This window comes from Scleropages formosus, chromosome 7 (assembly GCF_900964775.1).
Source record: "Scleropages formosus chromosome 7, fSclFor1.1, whole genome shotgun sequence".
Classification (NCBI taxonomy): domain Eukaryota; kingdom Metazoa; phylum Chordata; class Actinopteri; order Osteoglossiformes; family Osteoglossidae; genus Scleropages; species Scleropages formosus.
The window spans coordinates 30,487,185-30,502,875 of NC_041812.1; the positions used below are offsets into that span (position 1 = coordinate 30,487,185).

The 15,691-nt window shown below is 41.3% G+C and overlaps 1 protein-coding gene across 1 annotated transcript in view; it reads right to left on the reverse strand.

Moving 5' to 3' along the window:
- Positions 1 to 1,626: 1,626 nt before the first annotated feature.
- Positions 1,627 to 15,691, reverse strand: part of LOC108929063 (protein unc-13 homolog C-like) — a 77,747-nt gene continuing 63,682 nt past the window's right edge. The window contains exons 26-33 of the mRNA XM_018743363.2: positions 15,286 to 15,429; positions 14,711 to 14,834; positions 14,216 to 14,275; positions 10,827 to 10,907; positions 8,804 to 8,951; positions 3,930 to 4,022; positions 3,353 to 3,512; positions 1,627 to 2,151 (exon numbers count right to left, since the gene is read on the reverse strand). Of these exons, the coding sequence (XP_018598879.1) occupies positions 1,866 to 2,151; positions 3,353 to 3,512; positions 3,930 to 4,022; positions 8,804 to 8,951; positions 10,827 to 10,907; positions 14,216 to 14,275; positions 14,711 to 14,834; positions 15,286 to 15,429 (1,096 nt within the window). The 3' untranslated portion in view covers positions 1,627 to 1,865. The remainder of the gene's footprint in view (positions 2,152 to 3,352; positions 3,513 to 3,929; positions 4,023 to 8,803; positions 8,952 to 10,826; positions 10,908 to 14,215; positions 14,276 to 14,710; positions 14,835 to 15,285; positions 15,430 to 15,691) is intronic.

The following is a 15,691-nucleotide window of genomic DNA, read 5'->3' on the forward strand; positions in this document are numbered from 1 at the left end:
AAGGGGTGGGATAGATCAGGTAGCAAATGAACAGTCAGTTCTTGAATTTCATGTGTTGGAAGCAGGAAAAATGGACAAGTGTAAGGACCTGAGCGACTTTGATAAGGGCCAAATTGTGATGACTGGGTCAGAGCATCTCCAAAACGACAAGTCTTGTACGATGTTCCCGGTATGCAGTGATTAGTACCTACCAAAATTGGTCCAAGGAAAGACAACCGGTGAACCGGCAACAGGCTCATGAGCGACCAAAGCTCATTGATGAAGGTGGGGAGTGAAGGTTAGTCTATCTGGTTCAATCACACAGAAGAGCTACTGTAGCACAAATTGCTGAAAACCTAAATACCATGATAGAAATGTGTCAGAACACACAGTGCATCGCTGGTTGCTGTGTATGGGGGTCTGTAGCCACAGACCGGTCAGAGTGTCCATGCTGACCCCTGTCCACTGCCGAAAGCGCCTACAATGAGCACGTGAGCGTCAGAACTGTACCATGGAGCAATGGAAGACGGTGGCCTGGTCTGATGAATCACATTTTCTTTTAGATCATGTGGACGGCCGGGTGTGTGTGTGTCGTTTACCTGGGGGAGAGATGACAGCAGGATGCATTATGGGAAGAAGGCAAGCCGGCGGAGTTGTGTGCATGTGGATGTTGCTTTGACACATACCACCTACCTAAAGATTGTTGCTAACCACATACACCCCTTCATGGCGACGGTGCTCCTTGATGGTAGTGGCCTCCTTCAGCAGGATAATGTGCCCAACCACACTGCAAAAATTGTGAAAAAGTTCAAGGTGTTGGCTTTGCCTCCAAATTCCCAAATCTCAACTCAACTGAGCATCTCTGGGATCTGCTGGAAAAAAGTCTGATCCATGGAGGCCCCACCTCGCAACTTACAGGACTTAAAGGATCTTCTGCTAATGTCTTGGTTCCAGATACCACAGGACACCTTCAGAGGTCTCGTGGAGTCCATGCCTCGACGGGTCAGAGCTGTTTTGGCGGCATGAAGGGGACCTACATAAAATTAGGCAGTTGCTTTTAATGTTTTGACTAATCAGTGTACGGGGGCGCACGGTAGCACAGCGGGTTTGGCTGGGTCCTCTTCTCCAGCAGGCCTGGGGTTCAAGTTCTGCTTGGGGTGCTGTGTGATAGATTGGCCTCCCGCCTTGGGTTTGTCCCCTCCAGCCTTGTGCCCTGTGTTGCCGGGTTAGGCTCTGGTTTGCCGCGACCCCGCTTGGGACAAGTGGTTTCAGTCAGTGTGTGTGTGTAAGCAGTGTATAATAGGTCTGTATGTTTGGTACTTGGAGAGACTCCCTCATTTCTACCCTTTGGCCAAAGTAAAGGATACTCTTAGCTAAAACTTTCTCCTGTCTTTTAAGTCTTTTATAAAGTTGGTTTGCGTAAATTTCTTCCACAACGGCCACCATAAGATAATAATGGCAAAAAAGGGAAGACGTGAAACAGGATTTCTGCAAAAGTTTTGTGCAAAACAACTTGGCAAAGAAGTACAACTAACAAAACCTGTCCATTGAGACTGTTTTTAGTGCTTCACAAAATAATCACATTACCAAGATACCAAGTTCACCATTGCTTTAATATGTGTAAATTTATTTACTGTTTTTCTCCCAAGTTTGGCACTTTATCTGAACAAATTTCTTCAAAAAGACTAAATTCGGTACAAAAAATTATTTAATGTCATCAACATTACCTGTATAATACTCTATTTAATAGTAAGTATAGGTAAACACTTGTACATACAGCATTTTAAAATGAACATTCCAACAAATGTCGCACACACATGCACAAAAACATACCACAGGACTTCAGATTTGTACTACCCCTTTGGAAGAGTCACTTCATCTACTGTTCATGATGTTTCTTCGGCTGATCGTGTTTCCGATTTGAGACGCACAAACTCCCTAGCCACCTCGTCACTGGTGCGCTGGGAAAGAATTCTCATGATGGTCAGCCCTGTCTCATCCATGGAGATGTTTCTGACCAGAGGGTACCAAGCCAGATAGCTCCCCCTGTCACCCAGGTCCCGGAGCTGAATGATCGTCATACCGATGATTCGATCCTCCCTGGCAAAGCAGTAGTCTTTCACAGACAGGTGCAGTTCATAGGCCTCAGGACTGTGCTCCTTGCTCAGGGTACTGAGGAATAGCAAATACAAAAGAAAATGGAAGATGTCAATAAAGGTTGTCTGAATTTATCGGGCTTGGTGGGTCACTGTATTTATGTTTCCACTCCAGGTTTGCAGGTTTAAATGCCAAGCTAAAAATTTAGGTTGTACTTAACCTGAATGGAAGCAGTAAATGTTAAGGTTTCTTGAAGGTTCTTGGAAGGTCACCAAAGTGAGAATATAAGTCAGTGTAAATACACTGGGCCATTGTGTTATGAACGTTTGAGGTGTAATATTCTTAACTTACATACAAACACAACTAGGACTGGAAGTCTGTGACTTAATTTGTTTGTAATTCCACATCACCATGTCGCAATGAATAATTCAATTTATTTTTATAGTGTGCTGAACTAACAATTAGAGATGTAGAAACAAATAAAAGGTTGACTAGACGTTAAATTACTACAATAACAATATTAATTTTTTACTGTTTATGGAGGAAAGGCGCAAAACACCCTTAACAGAAAAAAATGTAGGGGATCCAAGTGCCAGTGGCTGCCCACCCTTCCTGGGCATTCTAGATTAAATTAATGAATTAATTAATAAATGCTTCACAATACACATCCCTCAATTTATCCACAGCTTAGGTTGTGCAAAACCACAGATGAAGTTTCAGTAAATGAAAGAAATAACTGTATGACTTGATCCATTTTTCCTCATCCACTTATCCTTTGCAATATTGTGGTTTTCCACAGCCTGTTTTGGAAATAGAGCATGGGGCAGGGAACAGTTTGGACAAGACTTTTATATTTAATTTTCAATTAACTTGAAACAATGTTTGCTAAACTTATCAGTATTTGGCCAGTTTTGATTTGCTTTATTTATACAGTCAATGGATGGAAGTGCCATCAAGTCAAATTTGACACAGCAACCACTTGATAGCTAACAAGACAAAAGAGGAACAGAAGGTGTTTGCCATTGCCTTCTTCCATCCGTCTCTGGGGTGCATTGGGGGAGAAACATGTAAACTCTGCACACCCTGAGCTGGGATCTAATCCCACACCCACTGAACAGCTGATGCACTCGCTTTATCTGCTGGTCCACAGTGTCCCCTTATGCAATTAATAAAAGCATAATATAGAGATGTACCTTGATTAAATCAATGTAACATCTGCAGTTACATTGTTTTGTTTTTTCAAGTTAACAAAGAGCTTGAAGATATCATCACTTACAACTGGAATGTTTCATTGTATTTTGGAGACCAGGTATTGCTCTTCGTCTTGGTGCCAAACTTCCGCTTCTTGTCACTGAGCTGAGGGCCGAGGGCATAGACCTCCACGAAGGGTCGAAACATAGCATTGGTCTGCCAGCTGAGGTTGTTCACACCCACCACTAAGAGTGAAGAAGCACACATAGTGACAACCAGAAGTGTGTAATTCAATCATTTCAGCAACTAAGCAATGTAAGCAATGGATAAGAGCTGAGGTATTCAACGTTGTGGAGACAGTAGGGGGAGCTGGAACAAGGTCTTGTTCTGGGCAGGAGAAACCTGTACACACTCTTCTCCAGAATGAGTGAAGAAGGTAAGTAATGTGCATGTCAATGCTCCTTTCCTTTTCCAGTGATGACAAGAACACATAGATGACTGTGGGTCAGAAGAGCTTGCACTGAAATGTGTCACTTCCTCAGCTCAAGCTGGGATACAAAATATATAGTAAGGTTTCTGAAAAGCCAGTGCTTAGAGTAGCCTTTTATTCTGTCAGTTTCGGTGGAACGGCTATTGATGATGCGGGAGTTGACGAGGCCTACCCTTGACGTTGACCTTGTGCTCCCCGGTGCCAGGATGGAAGATGAGATCGACCTGAACAGACACCTCCCCCACTGTTCCATTAGAAGGGTCAGCTGGAGGCCACATAAAAGAAAATATAAGCATAAGGAATATATAAGGAATGGGTAAAGAAAAATTTCGTAATAAAAACAATCTCCCTGTAGAGTTACAGTGTGATCAGATAACACTGATGGACATTAATGAGTCAGTGCTCAGCATCTTTGGTCCAGAGAAGACTGTTCCACACATTTTTTTTAGATTTCGATTTTGTTTGTTGAGTGATTATATCACTAATCCATAGCACAAGGCCAAGAGTTCAGCGTGACAAACATTCTCCTCCAACGAACCATCTGTTTTAAGGCATTTGACATGACTGCCCAGGGTAAACACATTAATCCGAATGCCCAATAAATGTGCGAGTATGTTTCCAAGATAATTTTAGAGCAGTTTCATCTCTGTTTGTAAACAAGCAGGGGCAATATTTTCTCAGTGCGACACAGTAGAAATTGTAATAACCATTTTATGATATGTTGTAACTGCGCTTTTTATAATAAATCTGTCACTATAGTAACAGCAGAGGATGCGACGGCACAGGTCCTGAGCTGAGCTGCTTGGTGTGTGTGAGGTTCAAATTTTGTTTCTCTCATGTTTCTCACCCCCTAGACATACATGGAAGAAGGCACTGGTGAACTGCTTTCATTCCTCCCTCACCTTCTAAACCTTGCCAATGATCTCGCTATAGGTTGGGGTTCACTTGATGGCACATCTGCCATCATAGCAATGGTTAAAAGTGATTTAGTTTAGTAGTTCTCTCTATAGCATCTTACTATGTAAGGTCTGTATACTGAACTATTCAACACTTACCCATTCAGAGAACCTGGTAATTTTTACATTTTCATTTACATTTATTCATTTAGCAGACACTTTTCTCCAAAGCAAAGAACATGTCAGAGTGCATTACTTCAACAGAAGGAGGATTTGGATGCAGACATTTATTGGAGCAGGGAGTAGGATTTGAAGCTCAATCCGTTTATTGCAAGGCAACAAATCTAACAACTTTGCCACCTACTGTACCTAGCTTCAGCTTCAAATCATACTCCCTGCATATCCTGCTAGGTACAGTAGGTGGCAAAGACGCTACATTTTACAAATTGGAGTCTAAAGAGCTGAACCAGTAAATACACTATTGCTCACACTGCTCCTCAAAAACTAATTTTTTATTCTATTGAAAACCATATTTGACTCTCTATGTCTAACATATAGACACACACACACATTGTCTGAAACCGCATGTCCCAAGCAGGGCTGCGGCGAACCGGAGCTCAACCCGGTAACACAGGGTGTAAGAATGGAGGGGGAGGGTACACACCCAGGACAGGACGCCAGTCCGATGCAAGGCACCCCAAGCAGGACTCAAACCCCAGATCTACCAGAGAGCAGGACCCAGACAAACCCGCTGCACCACCATGCCCCCATCTAACATATAGTCTACCTAAACATGATTTACAATTTTTTACATACTCTAGTTAATCTACAGACAGCAAGGATTCATGTGATTGCTGCATATTTGTTTCTTACCTCTGCAAAAGAGAAAAGTAGCTGCCTTAAAAAATGAACAGAGGTTATTACAGCATGAATAAGGCTGTGGTGTCTTTTCTTGGTCTTTTTACAAATGTGGAGCTGACCCTTTTGTGGTAATAATAAGCACGGGGTCGAAAAGGCTAATTAAGAATGCTTTAATGTAATATTTTTTGAGTTTTAAGAAATTTGGTGCTAGAGTCTTCCTAGCCGGCAGGACCGATGCCATGACAAATGCCCAATCTGCAAGCAGTCGAGTGATTGCTCCCCCTAGAGGATTGTGGTGGGAGTTATGCAGTTCAGCACCAGCAATTCAGCGGATAGCGCTCACGTCCTTAGACATTAAAGTGAGCTGCATGAGTTAAGAGTCTTTCTGATACAGAGGGAGAACATGCAGAAATAGAAATAGAATTAGAAATAATGATCTTTTGCTTTGAGGCATTCTGTGAATCTCTCAAGAATCACCATGTTCTCCCCATTTTGAACTCTCAGAATCCATGCACCTTCTAGTCTTTGACAGTCTTTGACATGAAATACTGTGTGTCCAGGAGTTTTCAGGATAAACAAGAGGATTTAATGTAGAAAAGTCAGAATCCTGTCATTATAAAGGGAGAAGTCATAAGAGTGTGGCCAGACTTAATCACAGCTTCGGCCTTCAGGATGACTACAGACTGGCACAATTGGCCTCCATATTTCCAGCAGGCGACTGTTACGGATTAAACCACATGTGGCCAATCCAGGCAGAGTGGCATCTGGCCATCCTCTCATCTTCCTCTGCTGACAGGTTCAAAAGCAGGAGTCACAGACACAGAGCTGAGAAGTGATGACAGAAAATCAAAGCAGCCCACAAACCAGAAAAACAACACAAAAGAAAACCTTCAGACACAAGTTTTTTCCCCTCCTTCAAGAAGCACATCTCTCTGCTTGTTTTTGATATTTTCTTGTTGATTGGTCTATGATTCAGTCCGAACCAATCTAAAAAATTAAATGCTAGGGTACCACAGGACTGTTCCTCCTGACACTCAAGTCATCAATGCCAGCTGTCCTTTTTAGCATCTCTTTCCTACCTCTCATTAAGTTCTCCATTTTGGCCGCAGCTGGTGGTCAACTGCCCAAGAATTTGATAGAAACTATTAGTTTGTATTGAAATTTAATTTAGACAAGGCTTATCTTTATTCAAAGTTAATTACCCATCAGTTAACTGTATTACATTCGAATGTATTAATGAATCTTTGGCAGACCTTTAGCAGTCCTACAGGGATAGAGCTCTGTTAATGAATATCAATGAAGTTTGGGCTGTTTTGTTGTGTACTGTGTTTTTCAACGTAATGCACAGAACCAGGCAGAGGCAAATATTCTGCTCACAATTATTTTATGCGGAGAAGAGCAGATGCTGTATCACGTGCTCTAATTTTACCTGTAGGCTTCATGTTTACTCAAGAAAATCAGTGTTCTTTTCTTTTACCTCTCAATTCCTGTTGATGTTGCCCTGCATCTGTTTGAAAAAATAGCTTTAAAATAAGGTAGTTGGAATCTCCTGATCATCCTCACTTCCCCAGCCCCTGGCCATTCTCCGCTACAGCCATGGCACGTAAGCGCAGAGTCGCCTGCCAACCTGTCACAGCCGACAGGTTATCACACATTGTGAAGGGTGGCCTCACACCTCGCTGCTCCTGCTACCGAAGGTAAGATAATGAAAAAGACAACATCACCAGTTTTTCAGGTCACATGATGGTTGAGGTCAGTACAGCCTTGGTACTTGGATGGACATGCACTTCAGTCCGGTTCAGCTTAATTTCGTTCACTGTGACTCAGTTTAATGGAAAGCAAAAGAAAAAATCCAAAGATAGGAAAATATTTATGTGAAATTGGTGTTGTATTATAGCACGTAATCAATGACTGTGTTGATTAAAAAAGTGAACGTTTTACCAAAGCAGTCATGAGACAGAACATAACGGACAACTGAGCGATTTTTACAGCCAGTTGATATTTATCATGCAGTCATGGTGAACAGGCCACAGAATCTGTGCCCCCAAGGTTTCGGCTTCTGTTTTGGCTCTCAGTAAAAGCCATTCATTTCCATACAGACAGAATCAATAAGGCAGCTGGACTGTATAAAGGAGCTATAGATATTTGTGCTTGTGGTTTTAAGTCCGGTGTTGAAGAATTTAACTGTAAAAAGACTCATTAGAATTGCACGTTAGTTAACTTTTTCAGCACTGTGTCAAACACATGAAAAATCAAAAGAGTTTTGGTGCTATGTATATATAGTATTATACATATCCAAAACAATTTCTGTAGATTTCAGTATACGTAATTATTGACCCTTGATGACTGATGACTGACTGCAAAAACCCTTACTGTCATTACGTACATGATATTGCCTAATGAAGGTGTCACAAACCTGTCTAGACACAGGGGAATCTGTTGCGGAGTTGGGGTCCGGTGATGTACACGGCTATGTCTACTGCAACAAAACTAGCATGGAGTGAAATTTATTTTGCTCTGAAAAACAGATCCAGTTTCATGTCTGCATCAGTACAGTATGTAACATATTATTCTCCTCTTTGTGGAAAAATGAAAGGAGGACACAGCAAGTGCTTTTGAAAAGAAAAGCTAGACTCAAACCTGGACCTCTGTTGTTCATTTTTTCTCACCGTTGTACATGTCCAGTCATATGCTCAGGTTCAACAGCATCTCTCTCATCCCTGCCATAAAGGGTGTAATGCCACAAACGTACATTTGCAAATCTCTTGTGTGATCCACTGCCCTATTGAAGTATTATGTGAAATATTACCAAATACGGCTGTTTTAAGACCATTTCCTCCTTATTGATATAGAACTTTGCTCATACTGGGATGGATCAGAGAAGTGTTGTCCGCTGGCGGTGCTGCGTCGCAGTTGCACGGTAACGCTCGCTTAGACTGGCTGGATGCTGACTGAACATCCGTCACGGCCCACAATCGTTGCGGTGCAGAGGACCCTTGACTGCGCCTGACAGATGCCACCTTCCTTCATGCTCGATGGGCTGTGAACCCAGGCCTAAGCATTAAATACGCTTGGCTCCCAGTTGTTCTTATCTACAGCCATGGCATGAGCATAAATAAACCTTGTAATGACCAGAGTTGAGCTTCTTCTGCTCCTTAATGACACGATTCCCAGCAACAGGGGAGGATTTGAAAACCTCCATCCCTCTAGGTTTATATATTTATATTATTTATAGTGTAGTTAGATGCAAACATGGCAGGATGCTGTTTAATGGTCTGAGCTATCTTACCTTGGGAGGTCTGGGTGAATACATATTTCTTAATCAAGGCATCTGTAGATTGTGTATAAAGGCTGAGTGCGTGTTTCAGCGACTTCATATCTGGACTTCTTTCAAGGAATGTCTTCTTCAAGCCATTTCCTCCAGCATGGAAGTATTGCTGCAGATGGAGAATTAGTTTGTACCATAAAGTACAAAATCACTCAAAATTTAGCCCGAAGACTGTCCATCATAAAATAGGAAAACACAACAGTCAAACATTTTTTCATTTCTTGTTGGCTTATGTTTCACACATTAAGTCCTATAGATAGGAACACTCAATTATTCATTTATTTACTTTGGGCACTAATGCATTGCTGATACCAGCAGGAAGGAAGCAGGAATGAAAATGAATGTAGATTCCTTCCTGAGTCACTACCCTTTGATGTGGATATCGCACCTTTGGCTAACTCCCCACCTTCCACTACATTGTTCCTTTCTTTGCTTCTGTGTCTGTCCCCGCGTTAGGGTTTGCAGTGGTTCTCCATATTATAAGCGCAGACTGCTTTTGTGTTGCATTCTGGGAAGAAAGAAGCTGGGCGTCTCTGTGATTCGCATAGTTGAGATGCGAGCAGGTTTGGCATTGTGGAGAATAAGAGGAAAGAGTGTTTTTCCTTATGCCTCAGGATGTGTTCAAGGGAAGTCAGATTGGATAACTAATCACCGTATGAACTAAATCCCAGGATACATTGCAGAATTCAGCTGATTGACTCTCTGAGGAACGATGAACAAAGGCAGTGCTTTACTTGTGTATTTGGAAGCAGCAGGTACTGTAATAGTAAAAGTGTTAAATTTGAAACCTCCAGGTTGAAAGTTCGTATCTCATGAATGCATCCCTTAGGCAGGGTGCTTAGCCTCAATTGCTTCACTAAATATCCGGATGGGTAAAAAGCGTGAAATCTCATCAAAAATATCTCTTCAAAGCTTTTCCACACTCCAGCAGCTGCCCGGCCCACACACAAAGCTCTACAGTTTTCATGTTTCCTTGTTAAGTCATTACAGCTCCTTACTGTGTGAACCCATACAGACCTCTAGAGGTTGTTTTTTTTTTTTTTTTTAAATTGAGCGGACAGCCAGTTTAACTCCAGCTGGCACGTTTTCCTCAACTTCCTTAATTGGCTTTCTTTGGAAAACCGATGAACAGAATTTCTTGACCTTGATGGATCCGAATGGGGAGAGAACTCCTCGGACACTTAGTCAAGGGTCTTGAGCATTCTCCAGTATGTCTGCGAGCCTTGAAAACAAGCAACTTTATGCTTTTGTCCCCTAATTACAGACCTACCAAAAATGCAAAGGCACGGAGGGTGTCCGATCAGCAGCAAGACATGGACAATATACTGTAATTAGTCTCACTACTCTTGGTTTATAGTATTTATATAGTGAAGCTGAAGTAAAAGCACAAAAGCAGAAAGGCCTCCAGAGTTGGCTTCAAATGTCAACAAACAATCTCTCTGTTAGGCATTTCTGTTAAATTAGGATCTCTGACTCTATTTATGTGATTTTGAAAATGTTATTAAAAGTGAAAATGGCCCAGAGTCTAACGTCACCACATGTCAATGATAAAGATAATGAGACACTGATGAGATTGAAATAAGAATCATAAATAGTGTCCGGTTACCAGTCAGCGGACTGTTGTTAAACTGGCATCACAAAAAAATACATGTGTGTATAATGGCTGATGAAAGCAGCAGATATTGTCATGTAATGCTGCCAGTTCAAGTCCCAGGGGGCCCTGCGATACACTAAGGCTCAACCAAAATTTGCTCCAGGGAAATATCCAGCTGTGGGTGAAACTGTAAGTTTCTTTGCATAAAAAGCACTAACTAAGTGACAGAATAATGATGGCAAATAAAAGTGATAGAGCTGAAAAGGAAATAGATTTTCATCCATAAACTGGAAACATGCCACAAAGGAAGTCCCTGCCAGCAAGGATCACCTGCTGTGTACAGATCAGGCTCATCAGCTCACTAAGTGGCAAGAACCAGCAGGACCATACCTTGATGGTGGGCAGCACCAGGTCCATGGCTGCGCACTGGCGTGGGTTCAAGCTCCGCGCCTCGTCCCGGATTACGTGTTCCTGAAAATGAATGGAAGAAAGGAGAGAGTAGACTTTTTTAAAGGTCAGTTTGGATCCCTTCGGCTTTGACATTCTACTTCGTTTTGCTGCAGAACCCTTGGCTACAAAGCACAGTTTTTCTCTGTACTGGAGGTGCCAGCTTCTGAGCCTCGAGTAAATGTTTCGCTTGGTTCTTGTCTCACTAATGAGAGTGGTTGGCATAAAGGGACCAGCTGTACTAAAAAGACTGAGGAGGTACAGTAGAAGGCAGGATCTGTGTTTGTCAGAGTAGTGAGAGCAGCTGTTTGACTGTAAGGCTGCACAGCACTACACATGTGTCCGGTGTGTTACTTAGTCATCTTCTTGTGGTATATGACTAAAGCATGATGTCTTTTTCTCACGCAATTGACTACCGCAGCCAGAAGTCAGTAGTGGTTAATGGCGCAAACTTTTTTTTTTTTTTTAAAATGCATTTCAAGTCCTAGCCTGGTTCTTACTGGCATACCTTTATTCAAATCTAAATTGCAGTAAAAATCCAGAGGTTTCATTTGATTAAAACTGTGAATTATTATAAAATGACTAAGTAATGGAATGGTTTTTTGCTGTGCATAGAACAATTAAACAATTCTCAGCAAGTGGTGGCTTCCTGGATGACCACCTCAACTCTTGACGTGACCAGCTTTACTCTGTGACATTTTTTCATATTAGTGTGAAATTGTCAAATGAGACTTACAACGTACATCTCGGAGAAAAACACAATGAGTGCATTGCATCAACAGAAAGAGAGACTTGGATTCTGAAATGTGATTCTAAAGCACAGTTAACTTGTCACACTCCACCATATGAGCCAATGTACATCATTTGAGTATCTGCATAAAGGTTTATTGTTTAATCGTCATCTTCTAATCACAGAATTATAAAATTTACACACGAGTGGCTGCATAAAGATTTTTCCATTATTCAACAACTATAATCACAGAATTATTGAACATCAACATTGACACGTTTATCATGCACGTAAGAGATCATGGAAGAAGTGAGTCCGGAAATAGGAATAGGAATAGGAATAGAACAGGAGTAGAAACTGACTGATGCCTGTTATGAAAGTCACACACCTTTCCTAACAACCAGGTGATGGCTCAGATGGCTGGTTCTGATGTAAGGACATTCCCCTTCCTGAGCCTTGATCACGCCCTCATTTTTTGGCTGTGGGGGACGGGGGGTTAACTGTCATGGAGAACCTATATATGTCATTATACTGTTTAGTAATGTTTATAAATGTTCTTGCCAGCCATTCATTTAATAAAATTTTGAAATATTTGTGTTCAGGAAATTGGTTTTCTTAACATGTAAGCAGTGCATTATAATTAGTAATTGGAATCATTAATTGAGGGCAGCTGGTTAGAATGAGAACCAAAATGAAAATACCCCGAGTTTGACATAGCCGATCTGCAGATTTATTAGAAGCACTTTAGGTCCTGACTATATGTGGGTGAGTTTTTTTTTTTACCTCGGCTGCTGCCTGTTAAGCTATAAATTTGCTAAGCCTCTTTCTGCTCAGAGCCACTTTGGTTTATAATGTGGCCCTCTGATCAGCTGATGTACTCACAGTAGCCATGGGGCTACTGCTACTGCTCTCATTGAGATAAAAATGACTGCTGGATTGATATTGGCCAAGCACTGGTTTGGATTTAGTTGGTTGTTTTGTGAGGCAGTGACTGTTTTTTTTTTTTCCACATTTTTAAAATTTTATTTGAGTGAATGTTGAGGTAGGCAAGTACATTTTATTCTAGCACTAGATTGGATGTGCTCAGTTTTTGACCACCTCTTCAAAACAGCCTCTTCCGTGAGGACCTACTGGGGTTAATGGACCATGTTAACTGCTCATATACCTGTGAGAATGTGGCTCATATTAACGCACTTTAGCTATCTCTTGCTATAGCTGTGTTGTTGCATAAAGTGTGTAATATATCATGACCAACATGCTTATGGAAGCACTTATTCTTACACAAGTTTTCAAGAGAAGTCCCTTATCATTCTGGAAACAGGATTGAGATTTATTTTGTCTTGCTGTACATTATGGCCAGTAATTAAATAATTTTTTCATGCCACTTTTTATTGGTACATTCCCCTGTCTGCGTCAGCAAGGGCAATGCTCAAAACCTCGCTATGTTGTAAAAACAGTAAGAAAGAAAACTTCAGAAATCTGCAGCTTGAAGCTGCATGTAGCTTGAAAGTTGTATTTCTGGACCTGAGATGATGTGCTCTCTCAAGATGATTCGAAGAAGCCTCATTAGATCTTAACTAAGATGCATATAAAAAAGAGACAAAGGTATTTTTGCCAGTATAGCATAGATATCTGAGGCTAAGGGAAAAAACACAACAAGGCTGGTTCAGAACCACAGCTTGTAAAGAACAGTGTGTAACTGAGCATGTATGCACTGAGGGTAATCATCATGTAACATTCAGCTAGTCATTCATTTTCAGCTTTTAAAATTATTTGCTGTTTTACATGTTCACATATATCTGTTGATGATCAGTCTCTAACTCAGTCATCTTAAATATTGAAATCTTGGACTATATTAGACAATAACCCTTTGAAATCATTTGTCATTCCCCAAAAAGCATGTGCTTGGAATTCAGACCTAGTGTTCTCTGCCAGATGATCAAGATTTTTTTTTTTTTTTTTTTGCTTGTTAATCTGCAACACCAGTTCAGTGTTGTCTGGGGACAGATTGCATTAGTTGGCCATCCATATGGAATTATTTTCTTTGCCTGCATAATCCCAGAGGACTACTTTGCTCTTCACAGACACAGTATGTGCTGTACTTCTTATAATATCTATGTCAGTGTAGTTGCAGTTTGGCCATAGTTTAATCAAATGCAGGGTGGGGTAATGACTGGGAACGAAAGATAAAGATGGGGCTAAAGAGGGTGTTCATCGATTCTTCTTCTTTAAAGGACTCTTTATAGATCAATTCCCACACAAGCATTTTAATGCTTTGTTGAAAGGTTTATTGATTGGTTGTAGATGCTGAAGGAACATGCAGTGATAGGATTCAGATTAGCAAGAGCAAGACGGCCCGTTGTTCTGTGTTAAAGTCAACCCGTGCCCACCAGGATCACTAATACGTGTCGGGTTGGTTACACGTTTGCACAAGCACTTGTTTCTTTGTGCCAACTAGATAAGCTTGGTTCTGTACCTTTACAAGATGGATATAATTTAGCAACTGGTGAGGGGAAAGGTATACATCTATTTTGATTAAATTTCCAAATGGAATATCTCTACATAGAGATCTTACAGGAGATTTTTTCTGGAATGGCAGTACCTTTAGTTTGGATAGCTGGCCCAAGTCCTTCGCTGCACTGAAGATCATCTGAGCTCCTTGCTGTTGGAAAAAAAGGACATTTTTTTTCAATTATAAGCATTTCATGAACAAATACTTTTTTGTTCCATGTTGTCATGTAAGAAGTAATGACTTTAAAATGACAAGACATCAGCATAATCGCTGCATTTTGACAGTGAGGCATTAGGGAAACAGGTGACCTCTATAAATGCCTAAAGCCTGTGACATAGCGACAAAGCTTCATTTGCATGTACAGGACATCTGTGACAGCTAGATAAAGACGTGTGTCTTGTCTCTCAGAGAAGAAGTGCACAGGGTCTCCATGGCAATTCTATCCCAGGAATCAGGCAGGCTTCAGAAGTGGAACTGTAATCTTCATAGAAATAGTTGACTTGCCCATTCTTGTTACTGTGTCTTTTTACAGGATTTTCTTGTGAGCTTACTAAAGGGTGGTGGGACTCAGTGGTCAAGACTCACACTCTGGTCTGTCAAAGGGGGCAGGACAATCTGGCGCTCAATGGCATTTAGCACTGTCTTCCACAGCTCCTTCAGCACCCGCTTCAGAACGGTCCTTTCACATATCTTGGCAAATAGAATGAGGCTGTGAAATTGTGCAAAATGTACAGTTAGCAATGCTATCAACAACACTGACCGGTTGGCTAGCAGGAGAACGATGCATACGTAGGTGGCAGTAAATAAAGGAGCTGAACCCTTTTCAGTTCTCATACCAGTTTCTGCTGTCAAGCCTCTGAATGGAATACATATTTGTGGGAATAAATCTACCTTGCAGATGTATCTAGAATTAATTCAACAGCTGTACATTTTAATCTTCCTGAAAGGATTTAACATACATATGATTAAAGTGGTTCTTCATAATACTTCAATGACCTCAGTGTTGCAGTGATGCCTAGATTGATTACATTTGTATAAATGTTAAAAAGGAAGGGGATATCTATCTTATGTTGTATTTTTGGCCATGTTTTATTGTTCATTTTATCCAAGAACTCTAAGAGCACGGAAGGCTGCACTGGGCCTCTAGAGGCAAGTCCTACTTCTTGTCCAACAGGTCCATCAGCGGTCGTAGCACAGTCTCAGCATCCATTGCTGCATTGCTTTTGGCTCCAGCTCCATTTGCCTTCATCTGCACCAGCTCCTGGTTCATCTGCTTTACGCAGTCCTCGATGACAGGCTTGAAACTGCCGGAAAGAGAGGCCGCAGTATTAACTTGGGAGGGCGAAGTTGGTTATGTCGGAAGGAAGCGCTGCATTTGAAAGGTCCCATCAATCTTATATTTGGCTGCAAGCAAGTGGCTTTAACTGAGGGCTGATATTTGCAATGAAATGGATCTGAAATGTAATTGAAAGATGACAAGTGAAAGTGAAAGAATATTTTTGAATCTGGTGGATTTGATGCAGTATAAATATTTGTCGAGGCTTTAATTTGAAAATATATAAGTGT